Genomic DNA, 20,283 nt, shown 5'->3' with positions numbered 1-20,283 from the left:
GCCTTGCTAATAGTGAGGGCCCCGCGGCCTTGCCTGCGGCTGCTGCCCGCTCCTGGTGGCAGGCAGCCCTCGCGCTCCCTCCAGCTCTGCCCTCAGGCGATCGTTCAGGCTGCGTTGGAATTGCTCAGCGACTCTGATTTCTTCAGCCTGCCCCAGGTTTTCACGCAGGCAGCCTACCATTAAAGCAGCTAGTCAAACCCAACACGCGTTCTTCTGGGGCTGTAGTTTGTTACCTCCGAGTCAAAGAATACCGTGCTTTTACCTGCAGCGCGGGAGGTGCTTCATACGCCACTCGCTACTGCCGATGGCCCCAGACAGCGATGCTCTGTCTGAACTTTCTGGCACTTTTGGAAGATAAATGCCCCTGGTAAGCAGCAAGCACGACGCAGGAGTGGGACGTGGCTGCGCCAAGGCTCGCTGTTCGTGTTCTCACTCAGCTAGCTCCCGAGTTTCCCGTGAAGCTGATCCTATGACAACAGTAGCTAGACCACTCTGTATTTGGGTCAGTTGGGGAATTAACCTCCCTAAAAGCTCCCAGTCCATATCTAGGCATGAGCAGACAGAACAACATAGTTTTGCTGCCACGCTTAATTGGGCTTGTTTGTACTGCAGAAAGTCAGCGTCTTGGGATGGCTGCGAATTGCTGCTGACAAATGTGGTCATTAAAAGCAGTAATCCAGGAAACTTCAACCCCAAGTCAGGCTTCTGAGTCCAGCTTGAATATAACCACTGCGAAACTTTAAGTGTGCTGAGCTGATTATTCTGTTCATTTATCAAAAATCTATCTTAAACTGGTATAATTGTAGGGACACCCAGTGACTTAGTATCTTCTCAAAACATTCATGTATACAGAAAATTATTCATTAGGTATTTTCAGACATGATAAATCTTTACCTTAAATGACATAAAAGTATTCTAAGTAGTTACCTGAGGCTCAAACATCTTCAGCTATAAAATCTGAAAGCGCAGCTGTACTTCATACTTAGTATGGGTTTTGTGTCATCGTGAAAGTGCAGTGAGAAATAATTTTATGGTAGTGTACATTCTGTAGGTGCATCACTCACGGTCTCTTACTTTTTTTTCTTTTTTAACAGAAAATGAATAGTAAGCTGAATTAGGTCAACTCTTATTTATCCTTTTTGAGTTAAGAACTTTGCAGGCTGAGAATGTAGACCTGTGTGTCTTAGGGGCAATCCCTTCTGTTGTGCAAACATCATGGGAACAGTGTGTTCTCGCTGGGCTGCAGCGCGCGGTTTGAGCTCCTTTCTCTTCAGCTCATTGCACTGGGTAAGCGTGTGGATGTCCTGAAATAGCTGATACCTGATCAGGTATCTCATGCCATATGTGTGGTAGAACAGGAAGGTCATATATATGGGAAAGTCATATGGTTTGGGGAGTTGAGGGGGGCACAGAAATGAAGCTCAGCTCCCACAGCTGTTCTCTTTCCAGAGGCTTTGACACCTCAGATGGAGTGAATTGTCAAAATCAAAGCTGTAAAGTCACGGCATTTCATTAGCGAGCATGTACAATTGACTCTTTTTTTTTTATTGTAGGACTTCTGCTGGTGCAGTGGGCTGGGGCTCGGCAGGTGGTGGTCGTGAGAATGGCAGCAAGGCAGGAAGGAAGCTAGTAATGACCTGGGCAGCTGTGCTCGTGCACAGCTTCGTGCTTTGTGTGCTTGGAGGGCTTGGCAAGTGCCTTGTGTGCAGGTTGCTGAGGGAGGATTGAGCAGGAAATTAAAGGGGATTAGGTTAATGATTGCACATGTACTTTTGCTGGCTCTTTTTGGGTGGATGACATGAACTTCTTTGTGACCCTCAGGATGTGGAGGACTTGTCAAAGTGTCGGTGGGTAAGCATGGTGCATGTGGTTTGTCTACTGTTGCTGTGGGTTGGGAAAGCCTTCCTTCACCTGTGATGATTCAGGAGTGAAAGTGAACCCTGAGGTATGTGGGCAGTCTAGACAGCTGCAGTGCTATGCAGTCTGCGTGCCAAGAATGCGGGCTCTGGCTTCATTTGGCTTAGATTGATCCGTGTGAAATGCGTGGCAAAATAAACACAACTCTGCAAAAAAAACTGGGGGAAGTAGGAGTAAAACATGTCTTTGAGATCTTTTTCAATTGTTTGAGTAGGACAACAGGCTTTGTAATTCTTTGCATTAGCTCAAAGCTAGGAGCACTGGTGAGACAGGCAGAAGAACAAGCCTTCTGCTCCTCCCGTGTTCCTACTGATAAAACACGAGTGTATTTATTTGAAAAGAGTCTTCTGTTTAACTGGCATCTTTATGTTTGCTGGCCCTGGGGAAGGCGGGGAGTGAGGTGGAGGAAAGCCACACATACAAGAGCAGTCGGCATGGTGCTGGGGATGGAAGCAGGCTGTCTCTGCGGATGGTGGTGTTTTCCCTGTACTTTGAATGAGAAAAGAGTGGAGACTTTGTGCCCTTTGGCTGTTCAGCACTGAATGTGTAACATGGACTAGCTGAGGCTACCTGACGCCGAGTCTCAAGAGCTGACAAGCGTGCGGTTATCTTAGTGGGATTCTGTTGGGCTGGGTAGCTGTGCTGCTCGTGGAGAGCACGGAAATACTTCCTGGTAGGCCCTGTGGTTTCAGGAGCCACGGTTATCTGTGATCTTCAAGAAGGGGGGAAAACTTTGTTCTTTATTGTAGTCTGTGTGATGTGTTGACACTCATTTCGTTAATTTTGCAAAATGTAATTTATTTTCTTTGAAAATAGGGAAAATATTTTTATATTCTGCTGAGCATGGCAGTACTGAACTATGATGCTTCTGGTTTGCGTGGGCGAGATGATTCCCAAGTGCTGCATGTTAGCAACTGGACAGTGAGGAAGGAATGGAGGAAAAACTCCAGCTGTTTTCCTTCTGTTTTCTTCTCAAAGAAAAAGCTAGCAATGCTGTTAGACGTAGCTAACTGCATGCTGTCTTTTGGATACTTCTAGGCAACAGCTGGTCCAGTTGGTCCTGGATACTCCACTGATTTCATCTCCATTGGCCTGTAGCAGGCCTTCAGCTGGCAAAAGCCACGTTAGGACTCCTGCGTCTTGGCCAGTTTTAAAAGAAGAGGTGCCAGTGATTGACAGTTTCTTGAGAAAGGAAAATGTTTGCACCCTGACAGAGACAGATGGTCTGGCAGAAACAGATCGGAAGGTTTGCAAAACTGAGAAACATCATAACCTCTGTAGCAGCTCTGCAGAGGCTGGTGGCAAAGACAACGAAGTGGGATCACAAGAGAGTTCTGAATGCACCAAAAGTCATGAAAAACCTTCTACGTCAGTGGTAAAAGTAGTCAACAAAGGTGAGATGATGAATTTTTTGTTGTTGTTCTGCTCACTTCCCCAAGTCCGTAGCTGCAGCTGGCTGCGTGCATATAAGTACCATCAGCCTGTGGCATGCATCTCTTTTCTGCATTGCCCAGATTTGCACTTAAAGCACGGGCGTGCTCAGGTGCTTCCTGCTTAGCTGGACTGGTTCGTTCAGACTACTGCTACAAGCATATTCTTGATGAGGAAGTTTGGGCTGATGTCAAGTAATTAAATTGAGTTTGACTCTTATAGATTCCTTTGTATTGTGTAACAACTCTTTTAAAAACAAACAGAAAAGTTGCACAACAGATTTATTGAGTAAAAAGTGAAGTCATTTTCTCTTTTCCTTCAATTTGATGAGCAGACAGACAACACTGATACTTGTTGTTCTCGTATATCCTCAGTAACCATAAGCAAGGTATTTTACATTTTGTTTGCTATTTGAGGGGTACACCCCCAATCAAAACGATCATGGTTTCAGTTTTGTTAATGTTCCTATTCATACATTTTTCAGAAGAAAGTAATCTGCTTTATTCTCCTGTAATTGTAGATTAATTTATTGAAGCATGTAAACGTCCATTTATACTAATCAACTGCAGTGAAATGACAGTATCTTCTTAATTTTGACATCACAGCAGGCATCTTATTTAACTGAAAGTCTAATAAAATCATAGAATATCCTGAGTTGGAAAGGACCAACTTGGAGTTGGTTGGAGTAAAATTTTGATACTCAATAGTTCATGTTTATATATTCTTCTGTTTAACAATTTATTTGACTGAAACTTGGGAGTTCATATTTATTCATTAGCTGGGTAGAATGTAATACCGCCAGAAAAGGAGCCATATGAAAATGGTATCAGCCTAGCCAGAAGGTATGTTTTCTAGTTTTATTAATCAGACTTGCTCCCATTAGTAATTTTAAACTCATATGAAATTTTCGCTCTCATTTATTCTTGAGCAACTGAAATTTTCACTTGCTGACCATTTTATGACCTTATTAAACGCTCAGGTATGCATTACATTGAAATTACTTCAACAAGTGCAAAGTAGTTAGTCATAGAATATAAATGAGTGATTCCAAATGAGGCAGTGCTGAAGTTCTTCTAGTAACTATTAATTGTTGTGTTAAGAATTGAAGTGTAAAATTCAAATACAATAGTTACGAGTAGTCTATTATTTTGTTATTTTGCTAAATGTCCTAGTTAATTGTTGTAAGTCAGGAATTATAAAGCAGCGTTACCAGGTAGCTCTGAATTCACACATTTCAGTGTTTTTGCTAGGTTGTGTTTTGCTTCTTTTTAAAAATCCAGATTGATTTTCTAATACAGAGGATAATGGTTAGAGAATCTGTCTCATGCTGTTCATTTAACGTTACCCTTTTGTTTTTTTTACAGAATGTACAGAATGCAATTGCAAAAGACAAATATTTTAAGTCTGTGTTTTGACTGTCATTACAGGTGGCCTTCACAAGTACTTCTTGCAAATCTGATGCAAGAAGAATTCTGACATGGGTGGGGTCAGTTACAGGGCAGTTGTGAGTGAGTGAAAGTCACAAAATTGAGTTACAGGCACTTTAAAAAGAAAGGGGGGATGGACTATGAAGCGTATTCAGATCACAGAATTCCTGTGAGGTTAACTAACTCATGTATCGATGTGAGTTTTGAGACCCACAGATTTGAAATATGGAAACATGAAGTTAATATGAATAAATTTTGGGCTATACTGCTCTATCAAAATACAACAACCTCTTAAATATGGGAGTGGAATACTGCAAAAATGAAAGGGATTATCACAGAAATAAGCATATGCTTATATTGGCAGTGCTAGGTTAATGATTGGACTTGATTATCTTAGTGGTCTTTTCCAACCTAGATGATTCTATGAGTCTGTATTAGTCCTTAGGGTTCCTTGTAGTATGCATGTTGTTCTAGATTTTTACTACAGTTTTCATTTCCTTTGATTGCAGGGAGGAAGATGAGATGCATTCTGATATTACACAGAAAGGGGAATAAGTGCTCGGGAGTGAAAATGAGTGCTAAAAATGAAGGTTCTGGACAAATGTGCCAAAACTTTTTTTTTTTTTAAATACCATAACAGCAGAAACCTGGAATTCTGTGTTTGCATTTTATTCAATCAACAGTTTTTCTTATGAAAATACTTGATTTGTGTTGTAATATACATGCTAGTAAAACCATTCTCCCTTGCTTTCAGTGGAGTGTCCTGTTTGTGGGGTTGCTATTCCAGAGGAATATATAAACAAACATCTAGATAGCTGCTTGACCAGAGAAGAGAAGAAGGACCGCCTTAGAAGGTAAGAAACATCTCAGAACTTTTTGTGTGCATGTAGCTATTGTTCTGCACTGCTGAAATAAGAAACATTAGTTGATGGGTTGTAATAATATAGTGGATTGTGCTTGTTTCTTGATTACCTGTAACATATGCCAATGTAAAATCACTCTATGAAGATTATAGTGGTGATTTTGCTCTTTCAAGGAAGTATTGTGAATTAGCAACTGAGTTACTTTTTTAGTGGCAGGATAGTACTCGGTAATGTTTTAAAGAATTTAACATGGGAAGTAAACCTAGTCTGTACATGATTGTCATCAAATTTCTGCTCACTAGTATTACAGTTCTATTCAGATAAACCTTGTTCCCATTTTTCACTTGGTAAGTAAATTAATTCCTGATTCAAATGGGCCAAACAAAAATTGCTTCACTAGCTGTCAAGTTAAAAAGTAAAAATTGTGCCTCACTCTGCTCACTGTGGTTCTCTTCCAATGACTCCAGTTAAGGTTGCTTCCTTTAAGATACTAATTTTCATAAGGTTTATGCGTGCCTGTGACTTTATGCTTCCATCCTAGAATTTGTTATAGTCTCCATGTTCATGTCAGAAGTGTAGACTTCAGTCTTTCTTACTTGCTAGCATAAATTCAGGCCATTATGACTTCTGACTGATCAGACTTGACAACTGTGAGGGACTTTTACTCTGTGCAGTTTTACTGCCTGGTAGTGTTACCAAGTCCTCTGAACCTTAAATTAGGAAGTAATTTTATGTAGGCTCTAAACTTGCTCAGTGATGCTTAGATTGCAATCTATAAGCTGAAGGATTTTTAAGATGAATAAATGGTAAACTAACATGGAAATCTGATGTTACATTTTAATTTTCATTTGGGATTTTTTTAAATTTTTTTTTACCATTTTCATTGTTCTTAAAGAATGAAAATAAAAGCCAGCTCTTCGGTGTCAGTCCCATGTTCCTAATAGAATTTTAAATTTTGCTTGTTTTGTCTAGACTTCTTGGACTTTAGGAAAGTATCATGCAAGATCCTGATACTGGGGGATTGGATCTTGTGTTTTGAGTGTGGCTTTGGCAATGTATTTATTTTATGGCAGTGTCGTTCAGGTTTCAGTAACAACACACCTCTAGTTCTTCTCTGAGGAATTACAGCTCTGTTTATTCTCAAATTAGGAGCACATGGCATACCATGTTAGCAGTTGGGCAGTATTTCATCAGAACTGAAAATTTAGTCCCCCAAACCTGGACAGGCATAGTTATAACAGGTAAACGTGTGTTCAGAGAACACTGCATTTTTTTTTTCAAGAATGAAAAAAAGATGTTAAGATTCAAAACTGTTATGAGCTGTTTTCACTTAGCTGTCTGCTCGCAAAGCTGTCAGCTGTATTCTTGGTCATGCTGCTGGCGAACCACAGTACATACAGAACTTTTTTAGGAGGTTTCAGAATCTTTAATGAAAAGATTAAATTATTTTTTTTCTATTTCCCAAAAGAATCTGCAGCTGTGCTGCAGATTCTGAGACTAAATGATATAAAATAATGACAATTTTTGCTTAGGACTTTTTTTTTAAACTTGAGATTTATTTGCAGAATGATGAGCTAAAAGTGCTAAATAAAGTTTTAACATCTCTTGCTTTCACAATAGAAAGCTGTTAACTTCTCTGTGATTCAGAGCTGTGCAGCTAAATTTTATTTTGCTTCAGGAAGGAAAATGTCTATAATGAAATGCTGTTCTTCTGTAATTAGAAATAAGTTGGAATAAAGCATGATTTAAGTTGAAAGTGAGTGAGATAGTAGATGGATTTCAGTGCCTTTGTTGGCTAGTTTATATTTTCACTGGGAGACGTAGAGAAGACTGAGATATTTTGTGCAGAAAAACTATTCTGCTCATTTTGGATAATAAAAGTTGTGGTAAGATGTGAATTTTTTGTGGCAGTTTCCTGTAATGAAGATGTTTCCCAGAGCTGTTCTAGGAACGCTGAGTTCTTCTAACATATGGCAGTGTGAAGGAGTAAATCTTGTTTTTAGACATTGTTCATCTGAGAGCACTGTTTATGTTTAATGTCATTTTCTATATTACTGACCTATCCTTCTGTCAGATGGGAACTACAAATTTGCTTTCAATTGCATGATTGTGTCTTTATTGAAGTCATTTTCATAGAAAGATGAAAAAATCTCATAATTCAAGTTTGGGGTTGCAGTTTTAATGCTTTTAAAACTTCCCCAACTAATTTGGGTAGGACATGGCCAGTATTTGTCTGGAAAGTCTTTATGTTTCAGCAGTCTGAATTCAGCACAGTTCCTTTGCAAACCAGACTGAACATCAGCCTGATCCTAATGAAGACGAGCAATACTGAGTTTGCTGGTGTGATTTGAAGCCCTTGCTGTCAATATCAAAAATGGAGCTGCAGTACTTGTTACTTGGGAAGTGGCGTTTGCACAGTTCCCTAAAGGCAATCAGACGAGACCTCTTGCTTTTTGTATGTTTGAAATGTTCTTTTTGGTAGATGGAAAAGCGTTCTGTCTTCCTAGAGCTCTTGCTGTTGCATTAGTCGTACGTTGTGTGATGTGCCGTACGTCAGTCATGGCTGAAATCACTCCTTCAGATGTTCCTTACCCAAAGTGGGTGAAATGCCCTGTAAAAACGCAAGTCAGTATTTGTGTTCTTACTAGAAGTATCAATGAAAAAATGTTTGTTTCCTCTTCCTTTTGCAGTTCTACTCAGAAAAGGAAACCTATGCCTAAAGTTGTTTACAACTTGCTCTCTGATCGTGAGTTGAAGAAGAAACTAAAGGAACACGGACTGTCTGCCCATGGGACCCGGCAACAGCTCATTAAAAGACACCAGGAATTTGTGCACATGTATAATGCTCAATGTGATTCTCTAAATCCCAAATCTGGTAAGTTAGAAATTGTAGGAATGTTTTTATCATCACAAACTCTTTGTATGCATTTCTCTTTCTTTTAGTTCACAGGGTAGGAACAGGCTGGTTTAGGTATTTGTAATGATTATAAGATCCTGATTTTTTTGAAATCATGAATTTACTTGCCAGCTCTGGGCTTGGCGTGTAGGAGTAAGCTTACGAGAAAAGCAACCTTGCAACCAACACTACTTGCTTTTTCATTTTGCTCCTCTAAACATTTTAAGAACTTGAATAAGAACTAAAGAAAGATTAAATCTGTAAGTGACTTAGGTGCCAAGCACCACCACTTGGTTTGCGCCTGAGCACATTTGAAAATAAATATTGGTGCTTTTAAAAATTGTTTTCCAGGACTTCGGGAAATCTCTGTGTTGAGAACCAGCACATACAATTAAGATTGCGTTCGATTTCAGCAAGTTTTAGGTTTATATTTCATTTCAGCAAGACTTAACAGGGATAGAGTCTTAGCAAGTTTATGCCTGCAAGAACAGCACTGGTATCAGGATGTAATGTCAGCGATTTATGCTGATCTGGCAATGCAGCTAAATCCCCTTGGAGCCCCTTCCCGAGTGCCCCCAGAGGCAGCAGAAGAGGGGTGGCTGCAGTAGGTGCTGGAGGTAGGCAGCCCCCGGCAGGCAGGCCGGCAGGAGCCGAGCAGCTCCGACGCCAGGGAGGAACAGAACGGTCTGCTCCTGCTCGGCGCTGGGCTCGGGGCGAAGGAAGGGCGGCACGACCCGGCTGGTGCTGCTGCCGCCATGCAGCCGGCGGCCGCGGGAGGTGGGCGCTGCCTCGGCTGGAGCCTCCTGCCTCTGCTGGAGCTCAGCTCTGCCGTACGTGCAGCTCTGTCAGCCTCTTGATGTGCTGCGTGTTGCCCTTCTGGGGGTGATTCTTCACTTGATGCTCACGATGAAGCAGCAGGGAGGCCCTGTCTGCATAGGTCATCCAAGCTAGCTAAATGAAGTTTCACGGTGCGTTACACGGTGCTTTGGCTAGGATCCTCTAAATAAGGCAAAGCTCTCACTGAGTTCTGCCTCCATACCTATTTATAAAGGGTGAATTATTAAACTAGCATTTAGGATGCAGACGTGCATTTTTGATGGTAGCAGTGAACCTAAGGTCACCGTAAAATACAAATACCTGAGCTTCTGAGGAGGCACAGGTGCCAAATTCCTGGATTTTGCTTAAACCAGTTTTGAACAGGTTTTACTCCTTCACAGCATAATAAGCTTCTTGTTCTCTGGCAACTTTACTCTCTAGTGGAAGTGTTTGTTTTAATAATCTGTGTAGCTACCTAGTAGCTGTTTGAAAATGATTAAGTGTAGAAATATGTTTGTAAAAGTAAATGTCAAAATAAACCATGCAGACAGTGTTGTGTGTGTTTATATGCTTTTGAGGTGTCTGACCTAATGGTTAGGGTAGGTTGTAATTCATGCCTAGACTGTGGGTTTTGGGTATAAGCCTGCAGACAGATTTTTGTTGCCTTGGAAGGTAGTCCTCGGAGGTAAAAATAAGATAAGTGTATTTCATTATTTTTTGTTTAAGGACACATTATAAAATGGAAGCTTTTTATAAAAGACATGCCTGTATGCCACAGATAGTGTACAGTGTGGTAGAGAAAGATTCAAGTATGATGTGAAAAGACTACGCTTTTCTGTCAATTTGGTGTGGAGGAAACGTGAGCACGAGGGCCGAGGAGCTGCAGGAGGCAGCTGCCAGAAGCGCTGCCCGGCGCTCGGCGTTGGCAAATGTCCCCCGAGTGCTGGTGTGAAACCTGTCAGCTTGTAAGTGCTTGGGATCCGAGCCCGAGTTTCACTGTTGGAAAGCTAAGGCAGGTTTGTCTCCGTGATTGAAGTTAACAGTAGTTTCGTTTAGTGCTGGGAACGCTCTGACATCTCCTGTTTTAACGATCTGTTTGTTGTGTTTTTGAACAGTTGCAGAGATTGCTAAAGAGCTGGAAAAGACTGAGAAGATTCGGGTTCAGCTTGAATTTAATAAAACTGGAGAAAGTGTAAGCTAATTGTCCTTGTTCCCAAATGGGGGGATGGATAGGATAAATCGTAGTGTGGGCACTGAGCGTGTTTGCCTGTCGCATTATCGTGGCAGTTCCCAGATTCCCAGACTGCGTGTGGGACTTTGCATATACCATCTTCTAATCACGACTTTCTCATATCGGTCTTTTGTCATGGGCAGTTCTTAGTATACTGCTGACGTCTCTATGTCCAAACCACTTAAGTAAGACTTTTTTTTTTTTTTGATTACAATAAAGATTCTGGAGAAATGTTCCCCTTGGTCATACTGGAAGGTTTTGACCCTCCATGGTAGTGCGGGGAATATTTTGCTTCCTAGAATTCTCTCGATTTATCTAACAAATTCCTCGTTTCCATATTAGCAATAGTGCCTGTTCTTTTCCCATGACATATGATACTTTTGTGACTTTTGGTGCACATTTATTGCACAGTATTAGGAAGTACTTTATGGCCCACACACGCTGGATGTTACACGGGGTAGTTTGGCTTAGGCTTGTTGTCTTTGTGAAAGCAAAGCAAAACAGCATATATACGTACTTTAAATATATATTACTTTCTGCGGATGAGGTAGTAAGAGTTAGTGGGTGGGGGAATGAATGGCTGAGCCTTTGTCCACTTAAGTCTGTAGTTTTAAAGTTTGCAGCTTTATCAGCTTTTTCTCTTTGTAAATAAACATTCATGTGATTTCTGTAGAGCTTGACCTTTACAAAGGATCAGACAGAGGAAGAAATAGACAAGATCCACACCGGATATCGTAAGTAATATGCAAGTTTCACTTCATTTTCCTCATTAAGTCATCTTTTTATTCCCTCTGTGCTAAAACACACACACGGACGCGCACCTGTTTATTCCCCGTGTCCATCAGTTTAATAGATGAAGGAAAAAGCTGAAAGTTCTCTTATTTGGGCTGAAATTTCCTCTTTGAAACACAGTCTCTGTTAAGAGAGAAAACTCACTGCCAGGACGGGGTAAAATTGAGGTGGAAGTCTCCCTGACCCACCTCCACTTATGCACTTTCTGCTTACCTTCTGGTCCTCCTACATGTTCGCTGGATATAAAGAACAGCAGAGTTTTCCTGTCTGCCTCCCCGGATGCACAGTGCATAGTTGTGTGGTTTCTCTGGGAACCCGTGGGCAGCTGGAAGGAGCAGAGCTCTGGAAGGACTCCCTGAGACCCAAGCAGCGCTGGCCATGTGGGCGGCAGTGTCCTGTTGCTGCCCAGGCTGCTGAGGAGTTCTTTCAGTCTCCCGCTCGGTGTAAGAGTCCGTGTGATTCTTAAAACACGGGTTTTGAAATACAGAAAAGCAGTTGTGACTGCAGGCAAAGCTGATTGTGCTTTGCTTGAGAGATTTCACCCTTGTTTGTGCTGGGCTTTGTGTTTTTGTCTCTCTGCGGAACCATGTAACCAACTAACCTCTTTATTTGTGGTTATTTCAGAAGCAAAGACTCTTGTGAGATTTAGATTGCAAGACTTGCATCCTGTTTTGGTAATTCATTGCTGAAATTGCTCACGTAAACTGATTTTTACAGGTGATTTGTGCTTTTGTTAATCAGGTTTTAAATAGCATTAATTCATTCTTAGCTCCCTAATGTTGCCGTATTATTCGCAGTTTCTTTCCTGCTGTTACCCACTCATTTTGCCTCACCTGCACTGTGCTTGTACTCTCAAACGTGGTACTTAGCCATGGAACACTCGAACAATATTCAGTGAACATTAAGCTTCTCATCTTTTGGCCATGGAGGAGCAAAGCAAGGAAAGGACAACTTGTTCTGATTATACTTAAGGGTGTATTTAAATCTGCGATATGGTCACATTTCCTGTGTTTCCTTGTGTTGCTTCAGGCATATAAATTATTCCATAATGCAGCTAGATTTAGTCTTGTTGATTTTAGTCGGGTTTCTGCAAAGGCTAAATAAGGACCTAAATCTTCAGCAAACTTTTCCCTTGCTTTTTGCTGCTCTTCCTGAGAATATTTTCTTTCTAACTGTACAAACTGTTTGTGGTTTTGAATATGAAACATTCTCCACTAATTCCAAGTAACTGGTTAATAATTACTCTCTTGCTGTGCAGAAGTCTCCAGCACTGTAATGCAAAAAAAACAAACCCCAAACAAAAACCCCAACTCAGCCAATAACAAAAAACAGACAACTCCCCCTTCCCACCACAACAAACAAACAAACAAAACCCTACAAACTGATTAATTCCTCACTTAGGTATTTTTCTCTACGAACCTTTAATAGCTCTCTAAAGACCAAACCCGAAGTTCAGTGACTTGGTCGACCCCCAGAGCAGAGCAAATGCCATGCAACTGACCGTGAGTGCTCTGCTCATTCAGGTCGTATGGAACACGGTTTGGAAATTTATCATCATTAAGTGAATGAATTAGCCTCAGGAAGCTGAATTGAAAATCTAAAATTAAAAATTATAAATTCATAGGAAGATGTGTTTTAAAAGTAGTAAAACATGGTGAACAAAGAGGTAAATTTTAGTTCGTGTCAGCAAATTATTTCACGTAAAAGCAATAGGGAAAACATTGGCTTGAAAAAAAAGTTGTGCATTAAAATTAGAGGACAGTTAGAGGTTAAAAGAACCTTCATCAAATGCTTTTTTTGGTGTTGTCTTTTTGTTTTTCCTGGACTTTAAAAAGCTTTATTAGGCAATAAAGACTGTTTTTTTCCCTTTTAATTTGCATCATGTATATCCTAAGTCCCTAATTTACAGCTGAATTAATTTAACTCTGACATGAGTTCTGTGAATAAAAAAAACAAAACAACAAAAACCTACATCCTTTTTTTGTGTGTATTTCCATACAAAACACACAACAGAGTGGAGCTATAAAACAGCCTTGCTGAAAAGCAAGGTAAAGCAGTAGGGATAAAACCCATTTTTTTTCTGAACTTCATTACAATTTTCCAGGCTATTGGCAAATTGCAAATTACCCCGTGTTGTGTGTGTTTTTTTCTTTTTTCTTCTTCTTCTTTTCCTGTATATGAAGTGTTTTTGAAAGACCAATTAATATTTTGGCTTGAGGAACCTGTGGTTGTTTTATATACTAGATGGAAACTGCTTGAGCAACCGCCAGAGTACGTTCCTGCAAGGTGCAATTAACTGCATTGTCCTGTGCAGCAGCTTCCTTCTGCTCCTTGGGAATTCACTAGCAGGCAATGGGATGTTTTCCCTTCAACCCAGTGTCAACTTCATTCTGCTCTTTTCATGGGCAGGCCGTTATTTAAAGAGTTTTTTTTTTAATGTGTATATATATATATATATATACACACACACACAAATAAAATACAGATACATTTGTTCAGAAAAATTATTCTGCTGCTCTGTGTATGTCTTAATTTGCAGTGTGATTCAGACGCTTACTGATTTATGTCTTGTGTTATAAATATTTTTAATTACATCTGCGGTGGTTTTGTTACTGAAATACCCATAGTTTTACAAAATGTGCGTGGTGTGTAGTTTCAGCACAGCTGCGATTTATGTTGTATCTGAACAGTGCCTCGGATTGCCAGGACGTTTCTTTTTAACTTGAAAATCTTTGTAGTTACAGCATAGAACAAAGCAACAAAAAGTAGTAATACTGGAAAAACTGAAGCACCAAAGGAATTACCAATAAATGTCCAGTGCTTCAGCTACAAGCATCCAGGACAAGAGCTTTTTATTAAAAGGAGTTGTTGACCTTATGTGGTGTCTTCAGCTACGCAGAAAGGGAGTAAGTTTGAAACAGTACATGGGAAAATCATTTAATTTTTTTCCTTGTGTGGGGCAGAACTCGATATCATTCTGCCGTAGTGTTTTTCCCCTCCTGTGGGTGCAGCAGGGGACGCTGCAGGTTAGACGCAGCGGTTATCCAGTGCAGCGCTGAGCGGGTGACGGCCTGTCCTCGAGGAGCTGCCCTGCCCCGTCTCCGTCCCCATCCCATCACTGCCGGGAAGATGTGCCGGGCTGCAGGAGGCCGGGGGGCCCTCAGGGGAGCCAGACCCTGCCAGAGGGTCAAGGCGTGCTGTCCTCGAGCTGCTTTACGTTGCCCAGCGCAGGGCGGACGGCAGAACAGCAGTCTCCTTGCGGGCTGCGCGTGCACTGCGAGCCCACTGCTGGGGTGCTGGGGGGAGTGGGGTGGTTCCTCCTCGCCCCCAGAATCCTCAATTCCGATTCAATGAAGAACTGGAAAGCATTCCCTAGCGAGGCTGGGATTTTATAGTCAAAGCAGCTTTGACGTCTCCGCGGCTGGTGGCCTGGCCCTACTTTGGAGAGGCAGCAGGGAGCGTGCAGGAGGGGTTGTGCGCAGCTCGCCTTCTCGTGCCTTGGAAGCAGTGGCTCTGCCACAAGGACGTTCACGATGTCCATCAGGCCCTTGTGCCTTTGCACAGGAAACGTTTGCAATGCTTTCTCTGTAGGCTAAAAGTTAGGCTAAAGGCTTTAGCCGAATTAATCTATTTTTCTCAAAAGGACAAATCTGTTTCTGAGAGTGAATTTTTTTGAAAGTCCTTCCAAATACATTAATATTTGCTGTCTTCCCTGTAACATATCGATATAAAACCGTGTATGGGCTGGTAGACTTTCATGCTATGCTGGCCGTGGGTAGCTACAGACAGATACGCTGTTAGAGGAGAAATTGGTGTATTCTGTAAGAAAAATGATGTGTTGTCTTCGTGCCCGGTGAGTATGAGGAAATCACAACATCTGTCTGAGGAGACCACGTATTTTCCCAGCCTCTGAGTAATCTAGATAGGAAACAACACTGCTTTGACTAAACAGCAGAGGATGCTGAATGACTGAAAGGGCAAAGAATATGCGAAAGAGCAATTAGCTGTGATTAGAGGATCTCAATCAAAAAAACCCAACATAATAAGCATGATACAAAGTCTTCAGAAATTGCTTTAGTGCAGAAGCAGGGGAAAAATCCAAAGCTACGTTAAAGCAAGTAACAGAATAGCTGTGGGATTTCACTCATTCTCTGTAGTAGGGAGGATAAGCTCTATAATAATGTGATAAAGTATGAGGTGTGACAGCCAGGCTAGCAGTATGGGGGTAGCATCTTACATTTGTTAGATGATTTGGAAAAGTGCACTTCTGGGAACATGGGACTTCGCTTGGGCTTATTGGTCAGCGGGGTCAGTCACATACCGAACGGTCTCGAAAAGCAAAGAACTGGGATTTTGGATTCCATAAATCACAACTGGAAGGTAAATCACCATAGAATAAGAAATTTCAAAATTCCTACATGGGCTTCCCTGCATGTTAGGGTTGGGCAGCTTGTTCCTTTTCGTTCACAGGTCGAAGGAGTCCATGTAATTAGCCTCTGTAACACTGCAGCGTGCGGCTCCAACGACAGCTCTGTTTGAGCCTGTCGCTTTTGAGAAGTGCTCTGTTGGAGTCCTGGCATACCTCCAATTTCCAGGACCCTAAAAGAGAAATGTGATTAGGTTAAATTGGTAGATTTTTAGGAAGAACGGTCAAACTGGCTCACTGTTGCGGTTAACTGAGGACACCTCTGTCAAGCAGCAAGGCCAGCCTGCCAGATCTGCGGGGTGCTATGGGGAAGAAGACGGCACTAAAATGTTCCTGTGTAGTTGGCATTTGTGTATGTAGTGCACTGCAAACACCGGAAATCCTTTGCTTTGTAATCCTTCATTGCTCCCAGCAGTAACCTCGCATCGCAGCACCGAGCGGTTCCCCAGGCGGTGCAGCCTGTGGGCTCGGAGGCGGTGAGCAGCCAGTCCCCGCGGCCACGTCCCCCATCCCGGCTGCACCCAGGGACACACGGAGCGCTTGCCATTTTGGAATAGATGCTTGGCGTCTCTTGGCAAAATGCTTTGAAATGGCAAGCATCAGTTACACAGGCCTCTGAGCATCCAAAGCTGGTGGGTTTTTGCCCTGTGAGTGACGCAGAAGTGAAAAATATGCTCTTAATTGCAAATGATTCCGCTGAGCAGCATAGACCCTTATTCTGATTCAGGAGAGAGATCATGTGTGGATGCAGTCCTAGTGTCCAAAAGGAGTTGAGTTCTTCATTGATATTAGAAGTTATTACAATGGTAATTGAAATAATTTCAGGGAAAAAAGAAACAAACAAAAACAGATCTTAAGAAACGAACACAGTTCTGCTGTGTGAAAAATTAAGTTTTCATCTGTGCACGCGTTCCTGACTACTGGGTAACCAAAAGCGTAAGCACAGATTTGGATTGTTAGTAGAATATGACACTTTTTTGCAGTAACAAAAATGTTTTTAATTCAGTATTTTGTGTTTATTTCTGTTCACAGCCTTTTCACTTCTTATGGTGTATACTTCAGAAGTTCTGTGGCAATGACCAGTCTGCTTTTTGTATAGTAATGCACTGTTGTCTTTCAGGAAACAAGCACAGAAGTGAATTTCAATTTTTAGTGGATCAAGTAAGTAATCGGTGGAAGAAAAGTGGTAAGAGGAAAATGGAGAGTGCTGAAATCAAAGAAGAACCAACTGTTGAAGAATTGCCAGCAGGCACAGGTTAGTAACGTTGTTTAATGTAATCATGTAATCCCTCTCCACCACATGCCCCTTGACCCATACTGATAAGTGGGTTTCCTGAAGAAATGTTCTTTCCTCCCTTTGTTCTTCTCCCCAGTCCTTAAGGGAAAAAAGAACAAAACATAAAAATCAAACAGACCTTAAAAAGATTGACTGCCGTTGATTCTAATGTGATACTTAGGCACAACCCATAATAAATGTATAATTGGATTTTAATGTGATTGTGCATATGTGTGTTGTATTTAGATGCATAATTTAAGTAGCAGGTGTAAATGGGGACTTGGGTTCTGATGCAAATCCACCGAAGTATCTTTGAACTGAGGGTGATCACGGACATTGCCTGCCCTCCTGTTTCATGACTGTGATAAGGAGTCAGCAACTGGGAACTGTGAAGGTGTTTGTGTGGATTGGGGCAAGTGTTTTTTTTGTCTTCAGGTTGAAGGAGTAAAATATTTCAGAATCTTTAAGGATGTTTAAAGAGTATGTTGCTTCTCTCTTTTTTTTTTAAACTTGCTTCATTTTGTATTTATACCCTTTAATACAGTGAGAAGTGGGAATGCACAGCTGCAGTTACTCACTTCTGCAGATGTGCTTTATGAGTTAGGAGCAGCACCAGCACATGTTTATTATTTTCACTACCAGCAACACCGAAGAAATACCCCTGTGTGCTTTTATCTTATTCCCTATAGGCTTTTTCAGTCTCATTTGTTTTATGGTAGTGCATGCTGTGGCAGTGCGCATTTATCTTTGAATGTATGATTTAGATCATTCCCCAACCTCGTATTTGTGGAACTAGAATGTAGTTAGAATACTGAACTTCAAAGAGAATCCATTGGCCAGAGTTGGATGTGTTGTTGTCTGTATCCTTGGGAAAATGCGGCAGTTCAGTCTGCACTGGCCCTCACAAATCCCTGCCCTTCCTGAGCTGAACTGAATTAGTCTTTGGTATGTGTCTGTTTCCTGTGCTGTCACCTCTAGCAGAGCTCTCAAGAATAAAAATAAATGAAAATACCAATAACGTAGTATGAATTTTATCCTTATCATTTCATGCAGACCTTGATACAATGCATAATCCTTTCCATATGAAGGGTAAAAGTTAAGGAACTTCAAGTTTATCTCATTTGACATAATTTACAGTGATGTCCCTCATCTGTAGCAGAGACAGAAGCAATGTGTGATTAGATAATGGGATCACAGACTGAAATACTAATTTCTAGCAATGATCTGTGGAGAGGTTGGCTACTCTGAGTTCCTTGCAGCTTCCATGCAGCCTTTTTCTTGTGCCCTGAACTGTAAACTTTGAGAAGCTAAAGTGAAGCCACACAGCTTTTCCAAAAGAGTGCTCAGGTAGAAAATAACTAGATCCGTCCTATCACCCTGTGTCGTGTTGGCTTAAGTAGACAATACCACCTCAGATGGTTCTGACAAATCTGCAAAAGATTTGTTACACTTTTTGTGCACTGAGCTTTCAATAATCTTTGAAATTGCAGTTTCTAGTTCTATGCCAAACGTCTTCACCCGATTGACTCTTTGTAAATCACTTAAAAAAACAAGCAAACAAAAAGAATATTTAGGGGTGAAAGAACAAATGGCTACAGCCCGTTTCCTCCATCATCTTTATTAACAGCAAATTCCTTTGTATTAAATTGGAAATGATAACATTGGAAGAAAGAAAACCAGCAGTGAGTTACTGGCTTGCAATTTGAAAGCATTACTACTGAGAAGAACAAATTCATATGCATTCCTTGCCCGCTGTATTTCATGTTCTCATAGAAGAACATGGTAGAATTGTACAGAATTAAAACATATGTATTTTTTTTTGTTTTAAACCTTTCTATCTCCCATTACTCTTTACTGTAGTATTGGTGGATGTAACTTAAACCTCTCACAAAGTCTAGCTCTATTCTGATGATATATTAATCGTCCCTTCCTGATTTACGTGATTTTGATTTGCATCTTTAAACTTAAATAGTTGATTTCCAATCTGTATTTTGTAACTATTAAACGTACAGGTTTTGCATTGCCTAAGGAGGGTACTGTAAGAATTTGATAAACATTTCTGGTACACCTCTTTTGGGTTGCATTACTGCACAGGGCCTTTGCTATTTTTAATACGTTAATTCCAGTAATGTTACATCAGTTAGACAACTGACTTGCTGTCATCTGCTGGTTGTTTTCAACAGACAGAAATACGCTCCTGCTAATCAGTACTCAGCATAAGGGAAAGGACAAACCCTAGCTGAATTCAAAGCTTGTTTAGCTTTTCCACATTGTAATTATAGTTCTGTTTGGCCTCTTCTATCAAAAACAATTTCTGTAGAGGTAAAAAGGTTGAAGTGGTTTGAGCAGCAATGTAAGTTAGTTCACAGAAGTCTTCTGCCCACTCTCAGGGACTGCCTTGATAAGGATTATCAATGAGTTGAGTCTCGGTATGGTTTTAATGCTCCTTGCAACTGTCTACTTAAATAACTCATTTGCAAATATCTGTGGGTAGGACATAAAAGCAGTTTATGTTTTTGTATTGTGCTTTCTAGTCCGTATTTATTCTCTCTGTGGAGAGGTAGAAGGCATCTTTTGAGAGAACTCTTGTTCATCTTTTAATAGATAAAAACATTTGATACAAAAAAATAGAATGGTTTTACAGTTTGTTAGTTGTGTTGTCTAGAAATGCTTTTTCCTGTAGAGATAAATGGAAATGACAATTATATAGATTAACATTTAATCTTTCTTAGATGCGTAAGGAAAATAAATCATGTTTCTTTTGTTGAAAACAAGCTTATTAACTTGGTCCATAAAACTTTCAAGCTATCAAGCTTATGCAATGGGTGAAGTGAATTGGTAGCAAGAACCAGAGAGCATAGCTGTCTCATTAAGTGTTTGCTAATTTCTGAAACAGTTTCATCTTATGAAATGTGACAAATATCCTTACCCTTTAATTCTCTCTTTGTTTGCATGTGAAACTCATAACAATGGAATGTTTCTGTTTCAGTCTCTGGTTCTTAGAGGTTGCTTTTTGTTGTTGCTTTTTTGTTGCTGTTGGTGATTTTTTTTTTTTTTTACTGCAGCAGGAAAAGAAATTAAGACCTTTGAAACAGAGTTTGGGGAAGGAAATAAGTGGGAATGAGGCATTGGTTTTCTAATATTTTTAAAACATTTGTTTTTCTTAAAATCTATCTCCAGACTGCAAAAAAATTAAACAATAATATTT

General features: G+C 40.7%; 1 protein-coding gene across 5 annotated transcripts in view; it reads left to right on the top strand.

Annotated features, from left to right (window-relative positions):
* RAD18 (RAD18 E3 ubiquitin protein ligase) overlaps positions 1 to 20,283 on the top strand; it is a 67,482-nt gene that overhangs the window by 28,593 nt on the left and 18,606 nt on the right. For 4 of the 5 annotated variants that reach the window (XM_083795231.1, XM_083795230.1, XM_083795233.1 and 1 more), the window contains 6 exons: positions 2,956 to 3,311; positions 5,530 to 5,629; positions 8,329 to 8,513; positions 10,466 to 10,542; positions 11,255 to 11,315; positions 16,920 to 17,054. In XM_083795231.1, coding sequence (XP_083651357.1) covers positions 2,956 to 3,311; positions 5,530 to 5,629; positions 8,329 to 8,513; positions 10,466 to 10,542; positions 11,255 to 11,315; positions 16,920 to 17,054 — 914 coding nt within the window. The other variant, XM_083795234.1, reaches the window with a different exon arrangement.

This window comes from Anser anser (assembly GCF_964211835.1).
Source record: "Anser anser genome assembly, chromosome: 12".
Lineage (NCBI taxonomy): Eukaryota > Metazoa > Chordata > Aves > Anseriformes > Anatidae > Anser > Anser anser.
Note: the sequence above shows the minus strand (reverse complement) of the source record. Positions and strands in the feature narration are given on the sequence as shown.